This window comes from Vulpes lagopus, chromosome 13 (genome assembly GCF_018345385.1).
Source record: "Vulpes lagopus strain Blue_001 chromosome 13, ASM1834538v1, whole genome shotgun sequence".
Classification (NCBI taxonomy): Eukaryota; Metazoa; Chordata; class Mammalia; order Carnivora; family Canidae; genus Vulpes; species Vulpes lagopus.
In genome coordinates, this window is record NC_054836.1 from 59,042,358 (window position 1) to 59,056,009 (window position 13,652).

At 38.6% G+C, this 13,652-nt stretch overlaps 1 protein-coding gene across 2 annotated transcripts in view; it reads left to right on the plus strand.

The window, feature by feature from the left end:
• Positions 1-13,652, plus strand: part of CPED1 (cadherin like and PC-esterase domain containing 1) — a 263,284-nt gene that overhangs the window by 86,688 nt on the left and 162,944 nt on the right. For both annotated transcript variants that reach the window (XM_041727811.1, XM_041727812.1), the window contains 2 exons: positions 4,309-4,441; positions 6,187-6,355. In XM_041727811.1, coding sequence (XP_041583745.1) covers positions 4,309-4,441; positions 6,187-6,355 — 302 coding nt within the window. The remainder of the gene's footprint in view (positions 1-4,308; positions 4,442-6,186; positions 6,356-13,652) is intronic.

Sequence of the window (13,652 nt, forward strand, 5' to 3'; positions counted from 1 at the left end):
TTTCCACTATTACTTTCCGATTAATTATTAGCTCTGGGCAAAACATTAAATCAAATAAAGTATAAATTAGTCTGCTAATCTTTGCTAGTCTTCCAGTGTATTGTCTTTCCCTATAATGTACATAATTAAATGTCATGTAGAAGGGAAAAAAATAAAATATTTTAATACATTTAAATACCATTTTGGTCTCCAAGCACACATTGACTTAACCCCCACCTCCCTCCAACTAGCTCGTTGCTAGAACATTTTCTGAGCACTTGTAATGCATGAGCATGGTGTTCAGTGATGAGACATCAGGAGATTCCTGGGAGATCACATTCTGGATTCTAGAGGACTCCTTGATGTTGTCACATACCCATTAACATTGGTTGTTAAGGATTAAAATGAAAATACAGGTCTTGTGGTTCTGGTTTAATCTTTCTTTTCTTTTTCTTTTTTTTTTTTTTAAATTTTATTTAATTAAGATATATATATAGAGAGAGGCAGAGACACAGGCAGAGGGAGAAGCAGGCTCCCATGCACCAGGAGCCCGATGTGGGATTAGATCCCAGGTCTCCAGGATCGCGCCCTGGGCCAAAGGCAGGCGCCAAACCGCTGCACCACCCAGGGATCCCTAATCTTTCTTTTCTTAAAGCTGCACCATACTCAGCAGGTACCGAGTGCCTGGCCAACCAGATTCTAGAAGGCAGGAGAAAAGCGGTTTTTATGCATCCTTAAAAAATTGTTCATTTTTACCCTGGGTAAGTGGTAAAGTTACAGGCTTCAGAGCTCTTTAAATAAGCTGAGAGTAGTTGGTCAATAAAAATACAGAGATCTTTCACGTCCGTATCTGCTTATTCATTCATTCCTCATACTATGCAGTAGGGAAGCCCTAGAGACACATGGTAGGCCTTCCACATTTAATTACTTTCTGAAAATATTTAACAAACATGTGTTAATGAATTACAAGGCCATTTAAAAGATTGTCATAGAAACCCATCTCTCAAATTTCTCCCAAAAACAGAAGCTAGTTTTGACGTTGTTTATAGAAGATTTCTAGGTCCCTGTGGGTGTTGGGTGGTAAAGGGAAAAGGGGGGCATGGAATTTTAACACAGGTGGATTGGACTGGCTTGTTGAGAGAGCCCTTGATAGAAAAGGGAAATGAAAGATGAAAGGAATAGTGACTTCTGACAATTCTTTGACTATGTTAAATGAGATAGTAGGGTATTTAAGATTTTCCACAATTATTTATCGTGGTTCCAAAAAATGTAGTTGCAGCTTTTATAGGCATTAATGGAGCTTATTTTTAATTTTTGTCTGTAATCAAGGGAAATGGGAATTATTTTAGATGTCGGGAACATCTAATTAGAGGTTTTTTTGTTTTGTTTTTGTTTTGGGGGAGGCGGTTAGAATCATTAAGAGTAAATTCCAAACCTGGAATAAAGTAATAGAAAGATATATATATATAAATATATATATATATATATATACACACACACATATATATATAAAATCTTTGTGACATATTAATATATCTATTAATGTAATACACTAATATATCTATCTATCTATCATCTATCTGTATCTATTATCTTTATATATATAATATTATATATAATATCTATATCTATTATATATATATAATATATATATGTCACAAAGAGTAAAAATTAATCGATATTAAATTCCATTGCTCAACCACAGTTTCAGGGGCTGATGTGGAACTCTGACACATTCTTGACAATTCCTATATTGGATTCCACTTGCTCTGTGTTATAGGCTCTTCCACACGAACTAAGGCAAACAAAAAAAAAAAGGTGACATAAAATTGTTTATTCTTTGACATATTTGCTGACTACTACTTCCTGAAAATCATTGAGCTACTACCTTGGTGAAACACTTAATAGGGGTAGCTTCTCCAAAGTCAGCTCTGCTTGGACTTCAAATCAATGCCGTGCTTCCTGGCAGTAAGGATAAAAAGGAAATCAGAGTAAATTACACTGTTCTCGTATTATACAAAAGAAGGCCACAAATTAGCTCTTCTGGAGAGAGAAAATCTTTCCTAGTAATAAATTCTACAAAAAAAAAAGTCTTTTTAGTGAAAAAAAGAGAACGTATTTTCTTACTGCAAATTTAAAGGATTATATAAACATTTCAAGTCTTTTAAAGTTGTGGCTCCCAAGAAAAGAAATTATCTTAATGACTCTTCATTTGTCACCTCCAGAAACAAGCAATTTGAGTATTTCTTTTATTATGATGTATTAGAACTTCATTAATAAGGAAGCCCTACAAGTAGGCTATCATTTTTTGAAAAAGATCACACTGTGCTAAATAATGAGATATGGGAATACATTGAACAGCTTGACTTCTGCTGACTTTTACTTAAGAGTGTGAAGTGTTTTAAATTAGACTATGTTAGTATTGATGAAACGTGCACAAGGGGGAAAAATAATTTAAAGGCTTTGTTCCATTTTGGGAGCTAGATAGGTTGTATAATTTAAAAATAAATCACTGCGACCTGGCAGTAAGGAAACAACAACTCTCATACACTGTTGGAGGGAGTGGAAATCGGGACAACCTTTTTGGAAGCTAACTCAGTAATACCTATCAAATTCACAATGCGGTTATTTGTTGATCTGGCAATTACCCATACGGATTAGAATTTGCCCCTAGATAAACTTGTAAAAGTACGCCACAGTAGATTTAGAAGAGCATTCATTGCAGTATCTTTGAAATAACAAAAGAAAAATGCCACAAATATATTCTGAATACACAGCAGTAAGAGAGTGATTAAAACAAATGTATATTCATTTAACAGCACACCCCAAGCCATTAAGAAGGTTAATGTAATTAATTCTATGTAGGCACAAATGGAAAGGACTCGAGGATGGAGTGGGGGGTAAATAAGCCAGACCTAGACCATTATACAGTAACTCCCCCTTATGTGTGGGGGATGCAATCCAGAACCCCCAGTGGGTGCCTGAAATGGCAGGTAGTAGCGAACCCTGTATGAACTATGTTTTTTCTTATATGAACACACCAAAATAAAGTTTATCTTATAAGTTAGGCACAGCGAGAGATTAACAACAATAACAGATAATAAAAAAGAACGATCACAACTGGACTGTGATAAGAGTTATGTGAATGTGGTCCGGCTCTCCTGAAGTACGTTACGTACCGCACCGGTCCCTGTGATGATGTGGGATGCTAACAGGCCTAGTGACGAGGTGAAGGGAGGTGAATGGCACAGGTAACTGAAACTCAAGAAAGCAACACTATAGATAAAGGGGACTACCATAATGTCTCGTTTGGATAATCTAAAAAGCAGAAATGCCTGCATATATAAGTTATATAGATATACTGATATTTATATCAATCTACGTATTGAAGAATTATACACATCGTATCCATCATGCACTGATTCAGACTTCAGAAGTGAATATTGGGGGCATCCCCGGTGGCTCAGTGGTTTGGCGCTGCCTGCAACCTGTGGTGTGATCCTGGGGACCCGGGATCAAGTCCCGCGTTGGGCTCCCTGCATGGAGCCTGCTTCTCCCTCTGCCTGTGTCTCTGCCTCTTTCTCTCTGTGTCTATGAATAAATAAATAAAATCTTTTTTTAAAAAAAGTAAATATCTAGGCTTTGGCTGCGGCTGAGAGAGGTCCTAGATTGGGGAGGGTGGGGATTGCTGGATGCTTCCTTTCTCTTCCAATTTGATAACATCCTATACAATTTGATTTTTCTAACCATGCACATTCAATACATTTATTTTTTTTTAATATCAATGAGTGTTCTGGGGTACAGCAGTACTGTTGGTCTTCAGTGTTAGATGCCTTAAAAATTATTAAATAATATTTTACAGAATAATAAAGCACTGTTGTTGAGTAAAGGACCAAGATCATGAAGCATGACAGAGTCTGTAGCACATGAAGGACAGGATTGTCCCGAAATCAACTCAGGTTGTCCATGTAATGTTCTTATCACAAGCAAAAGTCAGCTCCCGCAGCCGTCTTCCCCATATTTAAGAGTGCATCTCTTGTGTGTGTGAGGATAGATCTGCCTGGTGCAGGACAGTTAGAGACGCCGTATGTACCTCCCTTTCTGAGCAAGACTCTCCTAGTCTATTGTAAGAGAATAAACTATATATAAAAAAAGGCGTCTCTGAACATGCACTATTTAATGGATCTAACTTTGATTCAGAATGGGGAAACAACTTGGTTGTGTATGTCCCATAGACCCTGTAGATGAACACAGCAAACACTATTTTGGAGGAATTTTGAAAAGAAACAATAGAATGACTGGTTTTTGCTCTTTTGAATTATTTTTCAGAATTGCGACTTCCGGTGAGCCCGTCTGTGTGTCTGGATCAGAGCATACAGTCAAAGCCAAGCACTTCCAGTCACCTTTTAAAAGCAGCGAAGCCTCATATGTGGAAACCTTGGGACTGGCGACGTGAACAGTTGTAAGCTAACCATTCTGAATTGTTATATCCAGCGTGCATATTTAGAGACAGCTAACAAGGGAAAAATCCCTGAAGATATCTAGAGGGTATTCCATGTTTGAATTATTAGGTTCTGTTACATAAAATTTCAACTATCTCTTCTTAATAAAGAACGCCATCATTGATTTTCTTCTAGACTAATTCAAACCTCTCCTGCCTTAGAATAAACATTCTATGGGTAAATAGGACTCATATCTGGGAAGTTACATTAATGGAAATTGAATTTGAAACCTTGACAATGTGGGACTATAAAATTTTAACTTCCATTTTGTACTCAAATGACACTGCCCTAGTCTATGAGAATGGCTGAATGAATTTTTTTTCTAGTTAAATTTTTTTTATGCCTCCTAGAATCTAAGGATACCAAATTATTTAAATTACCTCCAGGGGAATGATTTTGTAATGTAGATAAATTATAGTGAAAAATTAAAAGATTTTCATAATCTTATCCAAGAGACAAAATTGTTTACCCCATCTAATTTTATAATTATTAGGTAGTATTTCTGCAGTTAATAGTATTTATTGAAGAATCACATGCATCTCCTTCTTGCCTAACCTTCAAAAGTTGAAATAGCACAATCTTTTCAGTGACCAAACTTAGATATTTGAGACATAGAAACATCATGCAAAAAGCAAATAGTTAAACATTTTGTATCTTTAATGATGTAAGTATATTTGTTTCATCACAAAATATTAGTGTTAGTTTTCCTTTGTAGACTGAAGTATGATCTTCGTACTTTATCCTTTAAATCAACCCACAGTTATTCGTGGTGACAGTTATTGGGTAGAATCAGACTAGTGAGGAATGCTTTTTGTCATAGTTTTGGTGACCTGTCCACCATTGAAAAATAGACTGTTTTTTTCTTGTCAAGGAAAAGACAGAGCAAAGGCAGGTCAGGGTAGGACTGGAAAATATCTTCACGATTCCTTCATTTGTATCACCTTTGTTGTAATCATACATACATGACCAATTTACATTTTTTAAATCTTTTTTTTCGATAATTTAAAAAAATTTAAATTCAATTAATTAACATTTAATGTATTATTGGTTTCAGAGGTAGAGGTCAGTGATCATCAGTCTTATCTAACACCCAGTGCTCACTACATCACGTGCCCTCCTTAATGTCCATCACCCAGGTGCCCCACCCCCCTACCTCCTTTCCTCCAACAATCCTCAGTTTGTTTCCTCTGATTAAGAGTCTCTTATGGTATGTCTCCCTCTCTGATTTCATCTTATTTTATTTTTTCCTCTCTTCCCCTATGATCTCCTTTCTTAAATTCCACATTTGAGTGAGATCATATAATAGTTATCCTTCTCTGATTGACTTATTTTGCTTAGCATGATATCCTCTAGCTCCATCCACATTATTGCGAATAGCAAGATTTCATTTTTTGATGGCTGAGTAGTCCACATTTTCAAATCTTTAAACCTTATTTTAGGTATTATTTTCCTACCTTCCTTTCTTTTAAAAGAAATTTAATTAAAGTCTACCAGAGTAGAGAACTCTTAATTAACTTGATCCCTTCTCCATGTACCTGTATATCCCCTGATAGTGATGCTAATAAACAGTGAAATTGTTGAAGGAAACCCACACATTGAAGGCCGGGGTCCAATAAAGGACAGATGAGTGTACAAAACTTCAAGGTAATTCACAAATGATGTACCCTAAGTTATGGAGCATCAACTATGATGGTTTATTTTTTAGGGATCAAACAACAGTCCTTGCTCCACATGACACAATCTTCAGAACAGAAGAATTATCTGTGATTCTTAAAGCATACGTGTTGGTGACATCCTTATCACCTTTGCGTGCATTCATTCATTCAACTGGCACAGTTTGGAATCCACCAAAGAAAAAACGCTTCACTGTCAAGGTAAAATTTCCATCAAAGCTGTCATTTCACTCAAAGTATCCTGAAGATAAGTAAAGTGAGTTGAGCTGCCTTTTTCTGACCTTTATGATTATCAAATCCCATTGAACGAAGATTGCATCATTTTATTGCTGAAAGTAAATATTTTCATTTAATAGGTGCAGGTTCAAAAAAGAATTGGAAACAGCTTAATTCGTTAGGATCACACAAGCTACATCTGGTTTTCTCAGTCCATGATTATAGTTCAGTTCTTTGACCCATTACAAAGCTAATCCTCAGTGGTATTCTATTTTCTTGACTTTCCACTTATTCAAGAATAATATAATCATTGCAACAAATGAAGATATAGTTTTCCCTTAGTTTTTTTTCTTCATTCGTGGGAAGCAAAACACCTATTTCATTACAATAATCAATATGGAATAGTTGCTGAGTGAAAAACAAAGCTCTCAAGTGTGCCTAAGCTACCAAGCCGTGACGTAGAGCATGATGGGGAAGTTTTCTGGGAAGAACTTAGTCACGACCGCAAAAAGTTTAGTTATAAAAGGTAACTCAGGTCACCTCAGTTGAAAATAACATCTAGTGACAACACATTGGGTATATTTTAAGAAGTTCCCAATTTTACAGAAATAATTGTTCAGAGGGCAGGCAAGAGGAAATGGGAAGACATTGAAAGAATAATTAGCTTGTATATTCTTTCAGTTTCTTCCCATTTTATCTGTCCACTGAACAATTATTTCTCTAAAATCAAAAATTCCTTCAAATAACAAATCTCACTTACAGGATCCCACTTACATGAGAATCTAAAATTGTCAAACTCACAGAAGCAGGGGATAGAATGGTAGTTACCAGGGACTCAGGGAAGGGGAAGTGAGAAGGGATTGGTCAACTGGTACAGAATTTCAGTTATGCAAGATGAATGTGTCCTAGAGTTTTATATACAGAATAGTGCCTACGGTTAATAACACCAAGATTTGCTAAGAGAAGAGATCTTATGTTAAATATTTTTATCACTAAATAACACACATATACATACATGTGTATGTATATACACATACATATATATTTGGAAGGAATAGATGTGTTTTTTTTTTTTTTAAATTTTTATTCATTTATGATAGGAACACAGTGAGAGAGAGAGAGGCAGAGACACAGGCAGAGGGAGAAGCAGGCTCCATGCACCGGGAGCCTGATGTGGGATTCGATCCCGGATCTCCAGGATCGCGCCCTGGGCCAAAGGCAGGCGCCAAACCGCTGCGCCACCCAGGGATCCCCGGAATAGATGTGTTTATGGCTTGAATGTAGTGATGGTTTCACGGGTGTATTTCTCTCCAAACTGATCAAATTGTATGTATTAAATATGTACAACGTTTTGTATCTCTATCATAATAAAGTGGTTTTCAAAAAAAGAATGTACAAGTGCCTTTAATAGTTTCAAGAGATTCAGAAGTGACTGACCCTAATGTTTTTCAGAATTTATCTTATATAAACTACATTGTAAATTCTGAAAAATCTTCTCATGGTGAAAAATCTTTAAATGGCCCATTTAAATATTGTCAATTAAAAAAAAATCAGCCTGATAAACGATGCAGGTGCTGTATTCCTTGGTATAATATATGGCTGACATTTTGAGGAAATAGTATTGATGGAAGTCTTAAGGGCACTTTATTTTAAGGACAGTCATCTTAACTATATCAATGTAGGCGGGTTTTAGTTAATTATGAAAAAGTGGAATCAAGGTTGGTTTGCCTTTCATGTTATCTCCCACTAGTCTTTACAGTGGTTGTTTGTATTTCCCCAAGTACCTTCCATTGTTTTCAAATTTCCCTTCCTATTAGATTGAATTATATGAAATTGCTGATATTTGGTCATGTTTGACCTATAAAAAAATTGCAATTTCATACGATACAACCTAATATTTGGAAGTCGCGTACAGAGAGATAAAAGGAATCGAATTCCTCAAGTCATGTCGCATTCAGGCATTCAACAAATGTTTACTCACCACAGTCCAAAATCCCCATTCTTGTAGAATTGCAACAGCAGTCGGTGCAAGTCTCCCACAACTATTTATGCAGCCCTTTTTATCCCCATTCTCCATTCAATTCCCTTGCTCCTCAAAGGCTATCGAAAAAGTGTTAACCTGTATCTTTTCATTTAGATTATCGTAAAATATGCAGTTGTGTTATGCACACATGTGCTTTTAATTTATGTAAATTGTATTGTATTAGAGATTTTTTTCTTTGAACTTTTTTATGTGAACTCCACATTTTTAAGAAGGAAACATCCACACTGTTATGTGCACACCTTCTGTGTTACTCTTCACTGATGTACAGTCGTGTGTTCCATCCGTTTCCTTACCCAGTGATAGACATCTTGATTATTCCAACTCTTGACTAAAGCAAATAGTGCTTCAAATGTACAAGTTCTTATATGTGACTCTTTACGAATCTGCATCTGATTTTTCTGGACAATATATACCCGTCATTAGACATGTTAGGTCATAGGATATGGGTTCATTTGGTAGAATTAAATAATGCCAGCTTACCCTCCAGAAGGCCTGTTTCCATTTCTATGCCATGATCAGTCTCTCCGTGTCCCTACAACCTGCCCAATACTTGACCTTTCAGGATTGCAGCAGGTCACAAGTGATACTTTACTCTTACAAATTTGTCATCTATCTGTTAACTTTATCCATAATATCCTTTGTTGATGAGGACTTTTCAGTTGATTAGTCAAATTAATTTTTCCTATAATTTCTGCTTTGGAGATTTAGTTCCAGAAATTGTTTCTTATCTCTAAGTCATGGGGTGGGCTTCTCCATTCTCTTCTATTACCTTTATCATTTTTTTCTGGACAGATAAATATTTTATTCAACTAGAGTTCACTTTTGAGCCAGATTTCTTTTTCTATATAATCAGTTTCCACAGGCTAAAAACTCATCATTTCCCATGAATCTAATATCACCTTTAATGAATAAGTTCCCATTTGCATATGGGACTGCCTCTGAGCTCTCTCTTCTATTCCAGTTGGCTCCCTTGTTTTTATTATTTTTGCAGCATATGTATATCTTAGTATCTGGCAAGGGGGTCCCTCTCTTCTACTTTTTCTTTTTGGAATTCAATTAGCTATGTAGCAGACATTTATTTCCTCATAAATATTTTAGAATATCAAGTATTTTTAAAAAATCATACAGTAATTTCAATAAACATTGAATTTATAGTCCAATTTTTGAAGAATTGAATGTTCATAATATCATCTCTATTTACTAAGATCGTTTTCTTTTTCCTTTATTAGACTTTAAAAATTTTTCCCCATAAAGATCTTATATGTTTTCACTTATGTTTATTTCTAGATTCCTTAGAATATTTGTTGATATTCTTTTTGAAATTATATTGTCTAGTCAGTTATTGCTAGGATAGAGAAATATTGTTTTTGAAGTTGAACTTGTATTTGGTAAATTTCTTGCAATAATTTTATCACTAATACCAGTGGATTTGGGCATTCAAGACAGATGATCATTTTATCTGCAAATAATGTCATGTTAATCTCCTTTTTAATTCTTATGTATCTTCTTTCCTTCCTCCTCCTCCTCCACTTCCTCCTCCTCCTCCTGCTTCTGCTCCAGTTCCTGCTTCTTCTTTTCCTTTACTGTTTGGTCAGAACACCCACTACTATCTTTAAAGGTAGAAATGATCATTAAATTTTCTTGAACTGTACTTCATCTTAAAAGGAATGAAACTCAAGTTTCTCTGTTTTTTTTAAAGATTTCATTTGTTTATTTGTCAGAGAGAGAGAGAGTAGATAGGCAGAGGGAGAAGGAGAAGCAGGCCCTCCGCTGAGCATAGAGCCTGGTGCAGGGCTCGATCCCAGGACCCCAGGATCATGACTTGAGCTGGAGACAAACACTTAACCCACTGAGCCACCCAGGCACCCCACAAGTTTCTCTACTAAGTAAAATGCTTGTGGTACGTTTTTGGTTTTTAATCTTCATAGTTGCTGCCCAGGTAATGAGACTAATAGAGGGAGCCACACTGGATGCGTCACCATGTTACAACTATTGCAATATATGGACAATTTTGTTTCCTCTGCACCGTCTCCACTCCCCTTCCCAGACAGTAGTTTATTTTGAAACAAATCCCAGACATCATATGATTTCATTTATAAACCTTTTTAGAGTGTAACTCTGCGAGAGATGGATTTATAAACTTCACTAAGTTAAATAAGTTCCCTTTTATTTTTAGTCAGCTAGGAGGCTTTGCCGTAAATAGATTTTGAACTTTGCAAAAAAGCTTTGTGCTGCGTTAATAAATTATATGATTTTTTTCTTCCTCAAGTTTATTTTTGTGGTTTATGACATTAGTGGATTTCCTTTTAATAAAACGTCCTTGCATCACTGAGATAAAACCTATGTGATTATTTGGGGCTATTTTTCAATAGTTTTTTATTTTTTTTTTAAGATTTTTATTTGAAAGAGAGAGAGATGGCGCATGAACAGGGTGGGGAGAGGGAGAGAGAGAAGCGGGCTCCCAGGGAGCCCGATGTGGGGCTCGATCCCGGGACCCCGGGGTCATGGCCTGAGCCAAAGGCAGACGCTGAACCGACTGAGCCGCCCAGGAGCCCTGCCCTGCTGGATTTGTTTAGTTCTGACTTCCGTGTCTACGTTCATAAATGATATGGGCCTGTAGCTGTATTATATTTCCCTCATCTAGTTTTTAGAGTTGAGATTACTGGAAAAATAGAACTGAATAACTTTCGCTCATTTTCAGCTTTCTAGTACAACCGGTATAAACTAGGAGTGACTTGTGGTTGTGTACAACATCCTCCTGGGCTCGTTCTCTTCTTATGGAGTGTTTCCAATTAGGACCTGGAGTTTTCACCCTTTAATTCTGGGAAGTTTGTCTTCATTATTTCTTGAAACACTTTTTCTCACTGTGTTTTCTTTCTTTCTTCTGTCGTCCGCATTGTGACCTCTTCCTTTCATGTGCTGATGCCCATTAAGAGGATGCCCATTTTTACTTGCATTCATTAATTTCTTACTCTGTTTCCTCTTGGCTCTTTTTAATGACTTCTATTTTTTTTTTCACATTTCATTTCGCTACTGCCTCCCATTATTTCCTTGAGTATCTTAGTCGTGCTTTTTCAAAGGTCCCAGTCCGTTAGTTTCAGAGGTCGGCGCGCTCTGTTGCACCACGGGGCCCTCGTCTGTTGGTGCAAGTAGATCGTGTCTTTCTCTTCCGTTGCTTGCCCCCTACCGGAGGCCGCTGTACTTCCCACAAGGCCCGTATCTGTTCCTTGAGCTTCAGTTCTGCTGCAGGAACGATTTGCTGCAGCGGGTACACTGCCCGCAGAAGGCCCGTCCTGCGGGTGCATCGAGCACATGGTGGGCGATGAGGTCCAAGCGTCAGAAAACCACTTTTGATCACTTCCCTCTGCCGCCAGTCGGCAGGTGGTTTCTCTGGTCAGAATTTCACTCCCTAAACTCTTAGGAAGTAAAGCCTTGGGGGGAGGCACTTCTCTCCCTTATAATCCATCACCCTGGAGGTTTGAGAGAACCGGGTGGAGGAGTGAATGTCGGAAGTGATATAACCTCACGCTTCTCCTCATCAAGACTTCACCTGAGCAGGACATTAAGCCCCCTCTCCCCCACATTAGCAACCTGATTCCCGGCGTGGACTCTACATCCTAAACGGGAATGGGGAGGCAGTGAATGTCCTTAGGGGATCCCGGGGGAGAGGCACGGGGGAAATAACAACACTTTCCTCCATCCTGGCCTCTCGGAGAAGCGTCCGAAACCCACCAGCCTCACACTCCAGAGGTCCTGGGCCTTGCCACCACTGGCCAGACGGGTCCCAAACAGCTTGCACAATCCCCTTCACATAGCTTTTTATTATTTATTCCTTTGAAGCCTCCCCCGTCCCCCCTTTTTTTGTTTCTTTTTTTTTTAATTTTTTATTTATTTATGATAGTCACAGAGAGAGAGAGAGGCAGAGACACAGGCGGAGGGAGAAGCAGGCTCCATGCACCGGGAGCCCGATGTGGGATTCGATCCCGGGTCTCCAGGATCGCGCCCTGGGCCAAAGGCAGGCGCCAAACCGCTGCGCCACCCAGGGATCCCTTTTTTTTGTTTCTTTAAGCATCACCTCCCCTAAGCCCAGTAGAAACACTTTTTTTTTTTTGTCGTAGTTTTTATGTACAGTAGCCTCCCTTACCTGCACATTTGATTTCTGCAGTTTGAGTCCACTCCGCCTCCACCCCCCAAAGACTTCTGGAAGCAGATGATTCTTCTTCTTCTTCTTCTTCTTTTAAAGATTTTATGTATTTATTTGAGAGAAAGAGAGAGAGAGACAGAAACAGCAGAGTGAGAGAGAGAGAACATGAGCTTGGAGGAGGAGCAGAGGGAGAAGAAGCAGCAGCCTCCCCCCTGAGCAGGGAGCCCGACATGGGGCTCCATCCCAGCCCCTGGGGTCACAACCTGAGCTGAAGGCAGACACTTGCCCGACAGAGCATCCCAGGTGCCCTGGTGATTGTGATGAGTCAGCAGAAGGTCCGTAGTAGCCTAATGCTATGTCACAGGGCCCACATCCTGCGCTTCACTTCCTCCTTCACGTCAGCGTTTGATCATCCCACGTCATCACAGGGAGGGCGAGTACAGCACGATGTGGTGCTTTGAGAGACAGACCAGCCTCACCTAACTTTTATTATAGCCCGTCGTTACGGTTGTTTTGCACTAACAAATTAATTAGTTTGCACTAACAACATTATTGTTGTTAATCTCTTACTGAGCCTAATTTATAAAATAAACTTTATCTTAGGTGTGTGTGTCTAAAAAATACATAGTGCACAGAGGGATCCACGGTCGCCCTGGTTTCAGGCACCCACCGGGAGCCTTGGTGGCCTCGCCCCTGTGCATGAAGGAGACAACCGTATTTCCCGAGGACCAAGTGTGAGACAGGAAGGCTCTCCGTGACTCGGTTTTCCTCGGACTTTCGTGCTTTATTCACTCTTTTGTTTTCTTAGTCGTACCCTTGTCGCCCATAGGACGGAGGTGGGCTGTAGACGTAGCACAGGAAAGCAGCAGGCCTCATCACCCGCACCCTCTCCTTGGGATTTGTCACGTCAGGACCTTGCCTGATTATTCTGGACGATACTGTTGTCTGCTCTCCAAGGGAGGCAGCGCAGCTTCCTGGGTTCGTGCGCCAGACAGTGATTATTTCCTTACGAGGTCAAAGCGACGACACTTGATGCTTCGGATAAGTTGCTGGAAACAAGGGGGTATCTGTTCACCCTTCAAGTGAAGTACTTA